The sequence below is a fragment of the Chanodichthys erythropterus genome, chromosome 17 (genome assembly GCF_024489055.1).
Source record: "Chanodichthys erythropterus isolate Z2021 chromosome 17, ASM2448905v1, whole genome shotgun sequence".
Classification (NCBI taxonomy): Eukaryota; Metazoa; Chordata; class Actinopteri; order Cypriniformes; family Xenocyprididae; genus Chanodichthys; species Chanodichthys erythropterus.
The window spans coordinates 31876091-31894069 of record NC_090237.1 but is presented as its reverse complement, the minus strand read 5'-3'; the positions used below and the strand labels follow the sequence as shown (position 1 = coordinate 31894069).

Below are 17979 nucleotides of genomic sequence, written 5' to 3'. Positions count from 1 at the left end.
ATGCAGTGCCGTCTGATGGCCCGAAGATCACGGGCATGCAGTATGGTTTTCCGGCCTTGACCCTTACGCACAGAGATTGTTCCAGATTCTCTGAATCTTTGGATGATATTATGCACTGTAATGATGATAACTTCAAACTCTTTGCAATTTTTCTCTGAGAAACTCCTTTCTGATATTGCTCCACTATTTTTCGCCGCAGCATTGGGGGAATTGGTGATCCTCTGCCCATCTTGACTTCTGAGAAACACTGCCACTCTGAGAGGCTCTTTTTATATCCAATCATGTTGCCAATTGACCTAATAAGTTACAAATTGGTCCTCCAGCTGTTCCTTATATGTACATTTAACTTTTCCGGCCTCTTATTGCTACCTGTCCCAACTTTTTTGGAATGTGTAGCTCTCATGAAATCCAAAATGAGCCAATATTTGGCATGACATTTCAAAATGTCTCACTTTCAACATTTGATATGTTATCTATATTCTATTGTGAATAAAATATAAATTTATGAGATTTGTAAATTATCGCATTCCTTTTTTCACAATTTGTGCAATGTCCCAACTTTTTTGGAAGTGATAGATGCTTTGAATTTCTCTAACAGCAGAGGGAGACAAAGATCATGCAAATAATTTCACTGAAAATGTTTGTCTGTAAAGTATGAAGCCAACAACAAAAGAGCAGTGATGAGACTGTACACGCTTTATATTAAAATGGGATAATACTTTCAATGAAACTGAATAGAAATTATTCTGATTGAGGGTGTTAATTATGTTCCTAAATTATTAAAAACTACAACCATAAATCTGGTAATAATATATATATTTTTTCTCTCTCTTTTTCTAAAGCTTCTGTCATGGTTCATGCCCTATTCTGGTAAATGTGAATTAATGACTTTATATGACTGCTATATTGTGTCCTTAATTAAATCTAGTGTTAAACACCTAGGTATAACTCGAACAAGTTAAATGAAGAAAATAATATTTTCTGAAGATGACTGCAAATACATATTTCCATGTTTCAGTGAATACTGTTTACTAAAGTGGAGTATTTCTAGATACAGCATGTTCCCTTCTCTTTTCTGACTAGACAGTAAAGACAGTAAACTGGCAGTTTTTGGTTTTGTGTTTGCAGGAATATTTTGAAAAATGTAGGTGGTATTGATTTTCACCAAATCAATACCACCTACACAAAACATCCATTTAAATTTTCTGGTTTTAATCAAGTTGTTGCACTCTGTAAGTTACTGTATGAACAATTTGTCTTTACTCAATATAATACACCTATTTGGAACAACCGTCTTATTTAGAATTAAATCACTTTTAGATATTGAATGGAGAGAGGTAGTAGAGGTAGTCTATTTTTCATTTTTTAGATACATTTCTTTTTTCAGAAGGTGTAACTTTCAGTGTGATTAGAAACAATATGACAAAGTACTTATGCATATTCCAAAGTTTGTTCATATAAACTAAAATGGGTCCAATTTTGACATGTTTTTAAGCAAAATAATCAATTTCCAAGATATTACAATGTTCTTTTTATACATTTGACATGAATAGGTCACCGAAATGTAAACCACTGTTATCTGCGTTTAATTTCATTTAATAGAACACACCTTTGGCTCCTAGTTTTGTTTACATTCACTTTCCTTTTGGATTTTGGAACATTCCAGCTTCAGATGACGTGGTGAAAAGCGCTGGTCTGTATGAAGGTAAACAGTATAAATAAATACCAACATAAACAAAGCCTACTTTCATAACTAGAATACAAATATCTTAATAAAATGATAATGGAAAAACCTTAGGTGTGCAGGTAACAAAATCATAAAGGAGAAAGAGGTCAAAAATATGCACAAATAAGGAATTTAAGTATATTTTCTGAGCATAAATCTAGTTTAATTAACTGGGTTTTTTTTTTTTTTGGTTTTTTTTTTGTATCCTTTGTATGTATATGTATATTTGGTTATGTTCTTCTAATAAATGTAGTCACTAGAAGATGGGTCCGACTTTACGAGAAAAGACGAGAAATTCAGTCAGTCAGACTCTTATTTTGAAATAAACTTCAACAGGATCGCACGTCACCCGGAAATACTCAGAGCAGTTGGTGAATGGTGAACATGCTTTACATTGATGTTTTAATGCAGTTAGTCTCGCTACAAATTATTTGATTACGGAAAATTGGATGGATGTTATTCCGTTTACAGAGTTTTAGATGATTTTGGTGGCTTCGTAAGTTTCCCTAAACTGTTTGTGTCACGTTTGTCATCTGAAAACAACAGTTGTCGCAGTTTATTTGTATTTTTACTGGTTTAAATGGAAATATTCATGACTTATTCAAGACTTAATCTTTAAATTGATTATATTTTATTACTTTTCTTAATTTGCTGACACACTCATAAACGACCTTCTGTCATCACATCATTGGTGTTTATTTGTAATAATAAAAGTATAATAATGTACTGTTATGCCTGTTAATATTCATATTTTAAAACCCCACCCAGGTCCTCTTCTATAAACCAAAATGGGTAAAAAGAAGGGGAAAGACAGAAGTCCTAGAGCAGACAGCAGCATTGAGACACCAGGTACATGTGTGACAATGAAATGCTTCCAGTGATTTTAATAATAAAACCTCACAGAAGATTCTCCTGTTCCTTTGTAAGGGGTTTCCTGCACTCACATCCGTAAAGGAATAGACAACAGCATACTGAAGAAGGCTGATCTGAGTCTGAGCTTGTGCCAGGACTGTGAGCTGAACAAGCCTGCTGAAAACCAGATCTCAGAGGATGAAACTGATAGAGAAAGTCCAGCTGTGTGGATGTGCCTGAAATGCGGCCACAGAGTAAGTGATCAGGTGACTTATGATGACATGTTGCTATTGGCCAGCCGCTCATAAACAATGTTGTAATCCTCATCAGGGCTGCGGGAGATCAGAGAATCAGCATGCGATTAAGCACTATGAGACGCCTCGATCCGAGCCACACTGTTTAGTGCTCAGCCTGGACGTCTGGAGCGTCTGGTAAGTGACACACATCCACACCCTCACTGAAATGTGGCAGGGTTTGTGTGTTCAGACCTCTTACCTTCTGCTTGGTGTCGTCAAGGTGTTACATCTGTGATGAAGAAGTTCAGTATTCCAGCACAGGGCAGCTGGCACAGATGATCAAAAACATAAGAAAACAAGTGCTGACAGATCCTGGCAAGAGGAACTCTAACAAAAGTAGGTGCCAGACAGTTTTCACAGCCACTCACTTTGTTTTGTAGTGGCTGATGCTCATGATTTAAACAAACTTGTATTTATGTGCATAATATTAACAGAATATACTATGTAATATTTAAAACATATTATTAAATTTTCAAACAGACAAACAATCTGCTCACAGCTAACGGTTGATTCTGATATTCTGTTGGTCACACGCTTTGACCGATTTAAGATGGACTATGGAATATGAGAATCATTTGTGTTACAACTGTTACTACAAATGAATAGATTAAAACAGGGTCTTCAACCTGTTTGAGGTCAATAACACCTCTATGGATAGAGAGATAGATCAGACCCTGTGCTGAGTAAAATTTACCCCTGGTTTTACAGAAAAGGCTTAATCCTAGTCCCAGCTGTTTTAACTCAAAGCAACTTGTACTTACATATCTGAAAATGTGTCACTGCCATTGTTTTTTCCTGAAGATGCACACCAGTAGTGTTAAGTACGTTTATAAAAGCTACTTAAAGGGATAGTTCACCCAAAAATGAAAATTTGAGGTTTATCTGCTTACCCCCAGGGCATCCAAGATGTAGATGACTTTTTTTCTTCAGTCGAACGCAAATTATGATTTTTAACTGCAACCGCTGCCGTCTGTCAGTCAAATAATAGCAGTGATTGGGAACTTGAACAATAAGAGTCGAAAAAACTTCCATAGACAAATTAAAATTAAAACCTGACGGTTTGTGCGAGAAACCGAACAGTATTTATATAATTTTTTACCTCTAATACACCACTATGTCCAACTTCGTTCAGCTTCCGGCTAGTGAGGTCTGTTCGCGCTCTGACAACGGAAGTGATGTTTCGCGCTCATTGAAGTATATGGGCGAGACATCACTTCCGTCTTCAGAACGCGTTATTTGACCTCACTAACAGGAAGCTGAACGAAGTTGGACATGGTGGTGTATTAGAGGTAAAAAATGATATAAATACTGTTCGGTTTCTTGCACAAACCGATCGTTTCGTGTCTTAGGACATTAATGTGTCGTCACGAGCCGCAGGTTTTATTTTTGATTTGTCTAAGCAAGTTTTATTTACTGTTATAGTTGAAGTTCCCATCTACTGCTATTATTTGACTGACAGACGGCAGCGGTTGCAGTTAAAAATCATAATTTGCATTCGACTGAAGCATAAGTCACCTACATCTTGGATGCACTGGGGGTAAGCAGATAAACATCAAATTTTCATTTTTGGGTGAACTATCCCTTTAAATGTCCTAATTGAACTAAGGCTTAAAGGGTTAGTTCACTCAAAAATGAAAATAATGTCTTTTATTACTCACCCTCATGTTGTTCCACACCTTAAGACCTTTATTAATCTTAGAAACATAAATTAAAATATTTTTGTTGAAATTTGATGGCTCAGTGAGGCCTGCATAGCCAGTAATGACATTTCCTCTCTCAAGATCCATTAATGTACTAAAACATATTTAAATCGGACCATGTGAGTACAGTGGTTCAATATTAATATTATAAAGCGACGAGAATATTTTTGGTGCACCGAACAAAAAAACTAAATAATGACTTTTTAACAATATCTATTGATGGCCAATTTCAAAACACTGCTTCAGGAAGCTTCAGAGCATTATGAATCTTTTGTGTCGAATCATGATTCGGATCAAGTGTCAAACCGCCAAACTGCTGAAATCACGTGACTTTGGCAATTCGAACTGCTGATTCGACACAAAAGATTCATAATGCTCCAAAGCTTCCTGAAGCAGCATTTTGAAATCGGCCACCAAAAATATTCTTGTCGCTTTATAATATTAATATTGAATCACTGTACTCACATTAACCGATTTTAAATATATTTTTAGTACCTTAATGGATCTTGAGAGAGGAAGTGTCATTGCTCCCTATGCAGGCCTCACTGAGCCATCGGATTTCAACAAAAATATCTTAATTGGTGTTCTGAAGATAAACGAAGTCCTTACGGGTGTGGAATGGCCTGAGGGTGAGTAATAAATGATGGAATTTTCATTTTTGGGTGAACTAACCCTTTAGTCCTGACTTAATCTAAGCCCTGTCTATGAAACCAGGCCTTAAAGTGATGATACATGGGGCAACTTTTTTGAGCTATGTTAATATAATATAATATAATATAATATAATATAATATAATATAATATAATATAATATCCATAAATATAATTGTTGTATAAAGTCATGTATTTCTACTTTACATTTTCATTTTACATTTCAATTAGGAAGGGACAATGAAACATTTAGTTGAACATTTAGCTTCTTAACTACAATTTTTTTATTAACTTAAAGACCCCCTGTGTGAAAATCAAGTTTTTGATGATCTTTATGTGTCTGTGGTGTTTTAATATGCTTTTAGAAAAAAAAATACATGTGCAAATTCATCAGTCATTGTTGGAAATTTTCACCCAAAAATGAAAATTCTGTCATTAATTACTCACCCTCATGTCGTTCCACACCCGTAAGACCTTTGTTCATCTTCCGAACACAAATTAAGATATTTTTGATGAAATCCAATGGCTCAGTGAGACGTCCATTGCCAGCAAGGTAATTAACACTTTCAGATGCCCAGAAAGCTACTGAAGACTTATTTAAAACAGTTCATGTGACTGCAGTGGTTCAACCTTAATGTTATGAAGCAACAAGAATACTTCTTGTGCGGCACAAAAAATAACTTTATTCAACAATATCTAGTGATGGGCAATTTCAAAACACTGCTTCATGAAGCTTTGAAGTTTTATGAATCTTTTGTTTTGAATCATTGGTTCGGAGCGTGTATCAAACTGCAATGCCGAGCGCAGGAACACGAAACCCGGAGGACTTTTTAAACTTTTTTTTTTCTTTTTAAAGCATGTTTTCATGTTTTCAAGGCCCTTGTTTTAAAATAATTATTTGTCTTAATGTAGGGAGAAAACTGCATTATATATTTTGAAATGCTTTTTTAGTGATATTATCAATATATTTAGACACCTATATTTTGGGTATTTTGAAATTACAATATTAAAGGCACTAGTTTCAATAAAAAATTAAAAAAAGCATAAATTTGCCTGCATACTCTGCAGAATGTAAGAAGGAAGAGATTCCTGCTGAGCAAATACTGGACGAAGAGAAAGAGAACAAGGAGAACCAGAAGAGCAACTCCAAGCATGATGACAGTCCCAAAAGACAGAAAGCAGCAGCGACAGGAAGCTCTGGTGTTGTGTGCGTCAGGGGTCTCAGTAATCTGGGCAACACGTGTTTCTTCAATGCAGTCGTGCAGGTACAGAGTCAGAGTTTGAGATGCTACATATTGCTGCATGTAAACAAGCTCTGAAAACTCTTTTGCTCTCGTCTCCCTCTCAGAATTTATCTCAGACGCAGTATTTGCGAGAACTGCTTCACCAGATTTTGGATGAGAAGAGCTGCTTCACCATCACACCTGCACTGTCATCTGAGCTGGTAGTAATGCTGAGCCTTATTATGCTCTTCTCTGTGTCGGTTTATGCATGAATCTTCATCTAACAGGACTTTTTCACATTATGTTAATTCAGGAATCTCTTCAGATCCAGCTGGAAAGGCCCGGATCTCTCACACTGGCTATGTGTCAGTTACTGAATGAAATCCAGGAGACCAAGAAAGGTGTTGTGACCCCTAAAGAACTCTTCACACAAGTGTGTAAAAAGTAAGAATCCACATAAAAATGTTCCCAACACAGCAGCCTCATATAATAAGAGGAATGTTCCCTTATGCTGATTTAGGTAACACTTTATTTTAAGGTGAGGTAGTTACACATTACTTACTATAGTAATAACAGTAAATTATGCATAATTACAAGTAACTAACCCTAAACCAAACCCTAACAGTAACTCTATAATAAGTACATGTAGTTAATTAATATTACTCAGTACTTATGTAAGTGCAATGTAAGTATATCACCTTAAAATAAAGTGTAATCCTGATTTATTTTACACCTACATGTGAAAAGAACTTCTATTTCATATATTTTTAGTTTCTTGTTTGCTAGTTTGGTCATAATGATCACAGGAGACTTGGATTTGCCCTGCATCATGTTTCAAACCCATCTGCCTCTCTCTTCACTTTTACAATTAATAAAATGACAAAAAGTTATAAATAATTATTATAAATACTATTAAAAATACAAAAAATATAATTAAGACCATTTTGATTTACACTAGTTCAAAGGGATGGGGTTAGTACGATTTTTTTAAAAGGTTTTAATCTTTTTTTATTAAGCATTAAATTGGTATTAAGTGGCAGTAATGAGTTTTGCATTGTGACAAAAGATTGCTATTTCAAATAAATGCTATCCTTTTGAACTTTCTATTCATCAGATAATCCCAGTTTTCACAAAAAATATTAACCAGCACAACTGTTTTCAACATTGATAATAGTCAGAAATGTTTGAGCAGCGAATCATCACATTAGAATGATTTCTGAAGGATCATGTGACACTGAAGACTGGAGTAATGATGCTGAAAATTCAGAGAATAAATTACATTTTAAAATAAAAATGAAATTGTAATAATATTTCACAATATTAGTGTTTTTTACTGTATTTTTGTTTAAATAAATGCAGCCTAGTGTAGGGTTGCACCAGCCATTCGTAAGTTCTTAGTTAAACTGAAACGTAAAGTCCAAACTAGAGGCTTAGTAACTACTAGATAGTTTGTAACTAACTTGTTGCACCATTTGTTCTTAAGGTAGGCCATAGCTAGTAGGGCGTAAGCTCTCCATGAAGTAATGTGTAGTAGCATAATGTGACTAAACGCTCAATGATCCAATACCAGCCTTCAAATACATGAGCAGAAGTTGTTTAAATGCTGTGAATTTCAGTTTTTCCATCATTCTAACTTATTATGCTACTTAATCATGAATATCATAATAGGTGTTTTATATGTTAAAGGTGCTATAGAGTGTTTTCGACGACTGAGAAACCAAAGACTGTTAGTGAGTTTTTGAAATGAGCGCATGCGTAAGAACAGCCCCCCTCCTTCACAGCTCATTTCGAGGGAACGCCTCCCAAAACTCGTGCACGAGTATTGGAACACGAGTGTTTGTTTACCACCGGCATTCACTGTGTCGTGTTAGTGGATTCATTATGTCGGACTCACCGCAGGTAACTCATAATCTGCAGTTGTAACTTGTTACTCCTGACAAAAACATTGCATGCGGCGCCTGGGGAAAGTTACCGGAGAGCGCAGTCGCGCACGTCTCTCACAAGGAATGTAATAGCAGTGATTGACAAGCCAGAGGGCCAATCGTTTACGCAAATCGTTTTTAAGGCCCTACCTCGTGCACAGATGATGTATATTAATATTATTCCTTTCAGTGCACCTAATAAATAGTCTTTTATCAGTTAGTAAAGACAGTTTCAAGTAATATTGCAAAAATGTATAAAACAAAACATCTTCTATAACACCTTTTAATAACATTCCTCTGGAAATATTTAGTTTATACGTAGAGTCATGCTTCAACTAAGTTTTACAGTTAAAAACAAGATGTAACTCAGTGCATCTTTACGTCAAGGGCTGTGCTAGGCTATGATGCAACTTGCGCACAGCTGGTGCAGCCACCCCTTAGTGAGAATAAAAGACTTCTTACTATCTGTTGTTCACAGAGCTCCACGCTTTAAAGGCTTTCAGCAGCAGGACAGTCAGGAGCTGCTCCGGTACCTTCTGGATGGCATGAGGGCAGAAGAAATGAAAGTATGGACCTCTAACAGCACATAGCTGCTTGTTTTCCTTTCCCATTTCATTTGATTAAGGGATGTTTGAGACATTTTAGTGTAACCAAGTCCTGTTGGTTTATTTCCTGTATTTTTTAGAGAGTGAATTCTGGAATTCTGGATGCTTTGAAAAACTCTGGCAAAAGCTTAGAGGCTGAGCAGATGAAGAAGGTTCTTAAAGGTACAAGTCCTTATTAGATTATCAGAACAACAACAAATATATTATAATTAGTACTGTCAATTGATTTTTTTTTTTTTTTTTTTTTTTTTTAAGTGAGTGATTTTCTCTTTGTCTTTTGTTATTTAATTAACATTAATGACAGACAGCAGCAGGTTTATTGGGGACACATCTGACGCATCCAATGTCCTCATAACTCTTTACGGTCATTTAAGACTTTATTTAACTTATTTAAGACTGTGCTTATGAGGATACTCTACAAAGCGGGAATTTTGGTATACTTTTGTGTGTTTCTGTATGTTCAAGCTCGAAAGAGAACTGAATGTGGACAGCGCTCTGTCTGAAATGGCTTTCTGTGTGCACGAGTCGTGTGTGTCTGTCAGACAGGAGATTCACCCCTTGTTTACACTGTGGTGCGTTACGCCTCCCGCAAGATTTTGTTCCGTCCTCTATGTGGTGTCAACTCAGACCAGAAGCATTTCAGAAGCGAACCGGCTGGATTCGCGAGACCTCTAGATTTGCCTCTCCGACGTATGCCATACTTTATTTTGCTGTAGCCTACAGACGAAGTTAATACACTTAAAAGTCCAGTTATGGACGACAAGGACAAAAGTTCTTCAACTTCGAATCTCTTGTCCTCAATTTCTGGCCTCCTAGTGATGTGAAATATGAGCAGGAGTCTTCACAGCGTAATTGTTTTGACTTTATTTTGTATATGAGCATCTTTCAAAAATAGACTTAACGCCTATCTTTAGCCTATTTTTAGCGAAGCGGTGTGGTGAACCACTTCTGGGACGCTTCTGAAACGTGGCGTGGCTGGTGTAAACACAAGCATTGACTAGAGTGGCAGCGGATCAGCTCCGGATCAGCTCCACGTTGCAGCCGTAATGCGCCACAGACACGTGCAGTGTAAATAAGGGGTTACAGACAGCGTGCCAGTACAGATTTGTTATTTTTGCATCTTATTGAGCTTGAATGAATGATAGCGTGATCATATAATGTAACACTAGCTAAAGGATGACGGAAAAAAACAGATACTGTGTTAATTGTGTTACATAATTTTAATGCGTTGAACTGAAAAAGTTAATCGCATGTGCGTTAATTTTGACAGCACTAATTATAATGTAATGAATAAGACATGGTTAAACCCCTAACTTTTTAATCATAACATGAGTAATATTAAATTCAAAACTTTGACTTTCTCAATCTTTTTTCACCAGATTATGAGAAAAACGGTGCACCTAAGAACTTTGTGGACCGAGTGTTTGGTGGAGAGATGAGTAGCACGGTGATGTGTAAAGAGTGCAGAACTGTGTCTCTGGTGACAGAAATGTTTCTGGATCTTTCTCTTCCAGTAGCTGATGAGGTAAGATTCATGTAGCTGCTTTATCCCTCAAACACTTAAGCTCTTCCTTCTGGAAAAATGTGCATAATTGCTGTTGTAAAGCGTGAGCATGTTCTGGGGAAGTGAACTGATTTGTGTGTCTCCTCCAGGCCTACAGGAAGAAGAATCAGAAGAAAACCCCTCAGTATCGCAGCAGCGTCAGTGATGATGGAGATCGAGACAGCACAACATCTCTGGCCAATGGGAATGAAGACATGTCTACAGGAACAGGAAGCAAGTACCAGCAGAAGAAAGCCAAGAAACAGGCCAAGAAACAAGCCAAGGTAAAGACACACAATTGACCAGGCTGTTTAATCGCCAAAATGTAGGCATTTATTTTTAATGGCTTTGTTTGATATTGTAAATATTATGTAAAATAAATGTTAATTTAATTTCATTAAAATATATGTATATATATGAAACAGAATTAAATTGTGAACATATTGATATTAATTATTAATAATTTCTTTGGTAGATTAATAATGTTTTAGCTTCCTTTTTGTTTTTCAAACTCTACTAACAGCCTAGGCAGGGGATAATAGACAATATAAGTATTAAGTATATAAGTATAAGATAATATAAGTATTATTTTAGTTTTATTAATATTTTCAATTAGCTTTTATTTTTATATTTTTTGTTGGTTCATTTTGTTTTCAATTTTAGTCATTTTGTCATTTTATTTATTTTTAATAATGTTATTTTTCACTTTTATTCATTTTTAAGGTTTTTTATTGATATTGATAACTGATCAGTTATTAATTTTAGAGCTTCAACTTACACTTATTTCAGTTTATTGCAACATTTCTCACTTTTGTTTTAAAGTTTTCAGTCTGCGCCCTAGTTTTTATGACTGATATTCTCCTTGCATGTTTTCTAAATATCATGTTCCAGTAACTTTTTTTTTTCACAATATCAAGTAGAAGCCAGACAATGTGCAATGCGCATATTTTTTGGCTTTTGTATCCGTAGAATCAGAGACGGCAGCAGAAACTGGGTGGTAAAGTCAATCTGGATGCTCTGACCAATCAGAGCACAGCTAGCAGCACCGATCCAGCAGACAGCTCTGATCAGAGTGTGTCAGTAAATGGCAGTGCTGATGTGGAACCAGATAAAAACAGCCAGGAGCATTTGATCCTTGAGAAACCTCCCACACACTCACAAAATGAGGATGAAGATGAAGATGAAGATGATGAGGAACCCGAGCAAGAACATGCTACTGCTGGCAAGAACCGTTTCACTGCCTTATCCGAAGACCAGACCTCTGAAGATGTGTCTATGGAGGGAGACAAAGTGGAAGATTTGAATGAAATTGAGGAGGAGGAGGATGGTGCTGACCAGCTTTGTGTTGAAGAGGATCTATTGGTAGAAGAACTGAATACTATGTCACTAAAAACAGCTCCTAAATGTGAGATGGAGAATGGAGATGATGACTCAGCTGATGCTAAAGAATACACTGTGGTGAATCAGGACCCTGAGCTTGCTTTTCATGCACTGACTACCAGGGAGTCGCCAGTGAAGCAGGAGTGTTCGGTGGAGTCCTGTCTTTACCAGTTCACTGAGGTGGAACATCTCACAGAGAACAACAGGCTGATGTGTGTTACCTGTACAAAACGCCAGTCTAAAGCCTCAGACGGTACTGTGCTCACCTTTTACATTATTTACTATATTAACTTTTTTCTTTTTTTTATTAGCTTTGCATCAACTCAAAAACCCCTTGCCTAGCAAATAGAAAATACTGTTGTACTGTTTTTTTATTATTTTTTAGTGACCGTTTAGAAAATATTGTGCAGTATATAATGTTTCAGCTATTTTCTAACATCTAATTTGCTATATTTAAAATACATTAAATGTCATTTAATATTGTCTAACCATTTTTTTAAAGTTATTGAACATAAAACTTAATGTTTTTCATAAACCTCAATTTTGACAGCAGTGTTTCTAAACTGATTTTTTCATGATTCAGGTGGTAAGAAAGCTGTTTACAGAGAAGCACTGAAGCAGATGTTGATCTCTCATCCTCCAGCAGTGCTCACGCTCCACCTGAAGAGATTCCAGCAGGTAAAACACTTTGTTCCTCCTGTCCCAGACCTCACCACACTGATAAACTCAAAGAAATCTGCATTTACACCCTTATTTTGTCATTTATTTGCTTGTAGGTTGGATACAGTGTTTGTAAGGTGAACAGACATGTGCAGTTTCCTCAGATCCTAGATCTTGCTCCTTTCTGCTCTTTAAACTGCAAGGTGAGCGAATGATCATTTGTTTTCACGTAGAGTGGCACGTTTGTGGATGAATCGAGAATCAAATAGAGATCACAATCCTTCCAAGACTCTGAATAGACAACTAAATAAAATAACAATTTACTAGTGGTTAAATGGATTGTTGTTGATCCGTGATCCATATGGACCAAGCCCCACGGTTCGGCAAGCATGTGATTCGCAGATCAATTGCAAGTTTAACCTCAATAGAGTGAAAGGTTATCATTTGCACGTGTTTTGTATTGCTAGTTTACACATTAAATAGATATAAAACCATTCAGCGCTAGAGGAGGCAAAAGAGGATTTAATTTGGTAGGCTTTCGCACTCCGTGCTGTTATTGGTGTGTACAGTATGGTGTACACTTTGTTCTTTTTACAGTCTGTTCATGTGCCTTTAATAATGTATTACTTAAGCTATTAGTTTCTAAGTAATAAATGCAAAGTTACTTAATAACAGTGATATGATCCGAACCATGAGTTTTGTGACTACAAATTTACTAGAGGTTCTGACAAAATATGAACTGCTGCAGTCTATTTAAAACATTTTTTTTTTATTTGAATATATTGCTTGTTTTTTTTTTTGTTTTGTTTTTTTCAGTTTGAATGAATGATTCAATGACTCAATCACACCCCCTTTCCACCAGCACGAACAAACTCTTGAATGAAAGATTTAAGAACAAATACATTTTTGTCAAAACTTGTTGCCACTGGCGTAATGCCTGCTGGCCTGGGTAGTAACTGATGACATGTAATCTGGTTTTATGTAATCAGATTCCAAAAATTAAGTACTTGTAATTAGAATATATTACATTTTGAAATACTTGTAATCAGACTACAGTTACTTTTCTATTGATTATGTGATAACATGTTGTTCTCACAATGGCAGTAAATTATTCATAATTCATTGATCCTCCATTTTTTTTATCTCTTAAATTTAATAAAAATGTACTGCTTATATACATTCAGAAGTTCTTCCAGGTTTGTGGAATTGCACACAGACCAGCCATTCGTGAGCCGATCACTGAAAACTGAGACCCATACAGCATTTGATCACTGGAATTACAGAAATCATTTCACTTTTTAACAAGTGTTTTTTTCAACATTGAACCACTGCATATCTAATCAGCTCCAGTAATTATTATTTGAATTATCACTCTGTGAGTCATTTAAGCACATATTACTGTCTTTGGAAGGATTTTGTCTTTCAAACACATTAAAATGTACAAATTCACATCATTTCATATTTTAATGGCTACCAAAGACATCAGTGTTTATATCCGAACTATAAACTTTTCTTCCAGTACTTCTGTGAAAATTTGAATTATTGTAACACAGAAATAATGATACTGTCTGATTGAAAAGACTATTACATACTATTCAGATATGTCTATAGGGTTTAAAAAAATCATTGTCATTTAGGAATGAGATCACATGGGTAATCGAATTGAGATTGCGATCTTTCAACGATTACTCATGCCATATTTCATGCCATTCCTTGTGCTCTAGGTTCAGTAAACTCACTCAAAACTGGTCAAAACTCTCAGATGAGCAGTGCATCAAACCCTTTTTCTGTTTTTAGGGTGTGAAGGAGGGCGAGACGCAAGTGCTGTATAGTCTTTATGGCATAGTGGAGCACAGCGGCACCATGCGGTCCGGACACTACACAGCCTACGTTAAATCACGACCATCCACGCACAATTACGTAGAAAACGGGTTGGCTGCTGGTTGTGAGTATCAGCACTGTTGAGTCTGAGATTTCAATGAGCTTTATGAATTTATTTGAACATGCAATAATATTGGAGGCAGGAAAATCGAATTTTGATTATTATTCATTTCCAATCATTCTCTCGTAGCAGGTAACACTGAGGCCAGTAAAGGATCATGGTTCCACATCAGCGACAGCAGTGTCCATCCGGTTACAGAGGCCAAAGTGCAGAGTTCCCAAGCCTACCTCCTGTTCTACGAGAAGATCTCATAACCCATATGAGGACTGAGCTTCAAAACAAAGGGCTGCTGGTGCTTCATTCCAACTGCTGGGAAATCATGTTAAAACAATGCAAATGGATTGAAAACTTGAATCAAAGTTGTTTGTATGAGCATCCTTTCTTTTTTTTCTCTACATTATCAGCTGCTGTTCAAGGGAAAGTTTTGATTCATGCAAACAAGATGCAGAACTTGTTTGCGATCATTGTATTTTTTTTTTTTTTTTTAATTTGTTAATAATTCTCAGTGGAGATTTGAAAGCAATGAAATGTTTTTTCTTACCTCTAGATCATGATAGCATGGCTTGATAAAGCTTTGGTCATTTGCCTCATACAACGTATCTCAAAGTATCTGATTGTCCTGCACAATCTTCCAGGACTCTGCTGCACAATCTTCCAGGACTCTGCTGCCAGGAGAAATGGTCATTTTGAGTAAATCTCATGACGAAAAGTCAAATTTCACCCCAAAATCATAGGTATATAAATCTATGTATTTCATTTTTTTAATGACAGTTAAGTTCATATCCCCACAATTCTCATTATGGTTTACATTCACTGTTACGAGTCTCATTTTTAATATTGTAACACACTAAATGACCATGACACATTTTTAAAATTTAGTCAGTGTTAATTAAATTCAGTACAATAAATAACATGATGTAAACATACAGCTGGTCTTAATAAAATAATGTTTTAGAAATACGTTTCATTTTCTTTATTCAAAATAATTAAAAATATTTTATTTTGGGGTGAAATAAGAACAAGACATGACTTAACAGTCATGAGATTCATCCTTTTTATTTTTAAAATGTAAAACACTTTTTTTTTCCCCCACCAGAAATATATATTGGTACAATTTTATATTGCAATAAATACCTTCCTGTCCTCAAAATAATGGCATCATATTCATGAGTCATGAACTTCAACATGAAATTTTAGTATATGAACAGAGTCTGAAGACTTGTTTTTTCAGATTTGTTATTTTATTCTCCAGAAATCTCACAGAGCGCACTGAAGCTCAAAATAAATTCCTGCCTTTAAAAAATATTTTGTTTTTTCTAATAATTTAAGAACGTTAAAATACTGGTGCCCTCCGCCTCCTGCTCCTCTTGGATGTGAGTGTAGCTTTTGATGCTGTTTGCCATTCAGTACTCCTATCTATCATGTAACTGGTACTGTCTTTCATGGCTAACTTCATATCTTTTGGACAGGCAACAATTTATTAGTATTAATAAACACAGAAATCGCTCGGTCACTGTTTCCTGTGGTGTACCTCAAGGATCCGTTCTTGGTCCACTTCTAATTCTAATCTACATGCTTCCTCTTGGTCAGATCATCCAGCGTCATGGTCTTAATTTCCACAGTTACGCTGATGATACACAAATCTATCTTACCTTTCAGGCTAATATTGTTTTTCCTCCCCCTTCCATCACTTCCTGTCTACAAGATCTCAATGTATGGATGGCTCAAAACTTCTTAAAACAGAATACTGACAAAACAGAAATCCTGTTAGTAGGCCCTAAATCCCTTGTCTTTTCCCAAAATGACTTCTCCATTCATACTGATGGAGTTATACAATAGTTCACCCACTATACAGATTTGTGGGGTACTAATTGATTCCAAATTATGCTTTGAACCCCGTATTAGCCAGCTTGTTAAATCCTGTTATTCGTCTTCATAACATTGTCCGTATACGACCTTTGCTAAATCTCAAATATGCTGAAGCTGTTATCCGTGCTTTTATAACCTTGCGTCTGGACTGTTGTAACTCTGTTTTGTGGCTTACCCACTAAAGCCTTTAATCGCTTGCAAATAGTTCAAAACTCAGCTGCTTGTGCCCTTACATTTAAAACATAAAATCCGCTCACATCACTCCCATCCTTTAGCAACCGTACTGACTATACAATTCAAAATGCTTATCCTAGTTTTTAAGGCCTGCCATGGTTTAGCACATTCATATCTTACAGAATTAATACACCCTTATGTTCCTGACTGTACTTTTAGATAGAGCACTGAGAATTTGCTTGTATTACCCAAGTTCAAACTATCAACTGTTGGTGGAAGGGTGATCAGCATTTCAGCTTCTGAGATTTGGAACAAGCTGTCCTGCTGTTTCCTCACTCCAGACCTTTAAGACTGAACTCTAAACTCATTTATTCACAGTATGTTTTGTTAAATGATTGTTATTTTCATTATCAGATCCATACTTATCTCAGCTATTGCCTTGTATGTCTGACTGCCTGTTCACTCAAAGACTAGGGACTTTGGTTCACTTTGTTGTTCCCTGATTGTGCATCTGTATTATTTGTGTTATTTGTCAGTATTATGTAATGTGTTCTTGAAAGGTGCTATATAAATAAAATATGTTATTTATTTATTTTTTTAATGACAATTTTCACTTCTGACAGTTTAAAACGAGCATTCAAGCGTCTCTTGAAACATTATCGTAGAAACAAAATAATATTGGGCGGCACCATTTACTATTAAAGGTTATTTCTCAAGGGGGCGCTTGACGGCTCGAAAATCTTAAACTATTTAGCCGCTTTCAAACCTCAGAACTGTTTATGTTATCTTGGAAAGTCTACAAAAATATGAACTTTAAATAAATCTAATAAACGAAAGGTTTGGCTTTTGATGTATATACATATCAGTCACTGTAAAATGCCCGTGTCCTTTTAGTCCCGCCTTGTCTGTAAAGTGACAAACACCACGTGACACGGCCGTTCTCTCAGCAGTTATGAGGAATAATTTATACCAGAATGAGATTTTGAGAAACTTTAAAGCTACTAAAGTAGAAAAGAGTTTCCAGTGGTGAGTTAAAATTAAAACATTTAATTTGTATATGAACATACCTGACCAATTAGAACTTCCGGGCCACTTCCTAATCAGATCAGTTCAATGCATTTGCCGCTCCAGTTTTGTATCGTATTCTTTTGCTATGGCGGGAGTTTAGAACTGAGCAAGAGAGGGAGCGGTCTCCACGGTAACCATCTAAGCCGGAAGTGTCGGACTCTAAAGGTAAGCAACAATAACAGATAAAAACAAATCAATTCTAAATTTCTAATCCGCATTCTGTTAATACAAACATATTGTTTATTTAATGTCTCAGAGTGTGACAGAAATGTAGATGTTTTGTTGGTGAGATTCGCCTTTGTCATTCAACGGTGCGTGTTTGTGCGTTTGCACGGATTTAAAGTCCATGTTAATGTCATTATATTTTAA

At 35.9% G+C, this 17979-nt stretch overlaps 1 protein-coding gene across 3 annotated transcripts; it reads left to right on the top strand.

The window, feature by feature from the left end:
- The first annotated feature begins 2075 nt into the window (after window positions 1-2075).
- Window positions 2076-17130, top strand: usp16 (ubiquitin specific peptidase 16). 3 transcript variants are annotated; one of them, XM_067365774.1, is made up of 17 exons: window positions 2076-2222; window positions 2495-2575; window positions 2654-2832; window positions 2909-3009; window positions 3095-3210; window positions 6293-6489; window positions 6573-6668; window positions 6761-6891; window positions 8848-8935; window positions 9055-9136; window positions 10354-10499; window positions 10628-10801; window positions 11487-12150; window positions 12481-12575; window positions 12674-12760; window positions 14355-14502; window positions 14632-17130. In XM_067365774.1, the coding sequence occupies exons 2-17, from the start codon at window positions 2515-2517 to the stop codon at window positions 14751-14753; spliced, it is 2487 nt and encodes an 828-aa protein (XP_067221875.1). In that variant the 5' UTR covers window positions 2076-2222; window positions 2495-2514; the 3' UTR covers window positions 14754-17130. The 3 variants fall into 3 exon arrangements, with proteins under 3 accessions (XP_067221875.1, XP_067221874.1, XP_067221873.1); XM_067365773.1 differs by having other exon boundaries at window positions 14629-17130; XM_067365772.1 differs by having other exon boundaries at window positions 14355-14517.
- Window positions 17131-17979: the final 849 nt, after the last annotated feature.

Bases quoted from the DNA above. Each gene is read 5' to 3' on its own strand.
- usp16 (XM_067365772.1), top strand. From the start codon at position 2,515: ATGGGTAAAAAGAAGGGGAAAGACAGAAGTCCTAGAGCAGACAGCAGC. The intron at 10,802-11,486 runs GTAAAGACACAC...TTGTATCCGTAG, and splicing joins AGGCCAAGAAACAAGCCAAG to AATCAGAGACGGCAGCAGAA. The intron at 12,151-12,480 runs GTACTGTGCTCA...TTCATGATTCAG, and splicing joins CCAGTCTAAAGCCTCAGACG to GTGGTAAGAAAGCTGTTTAC.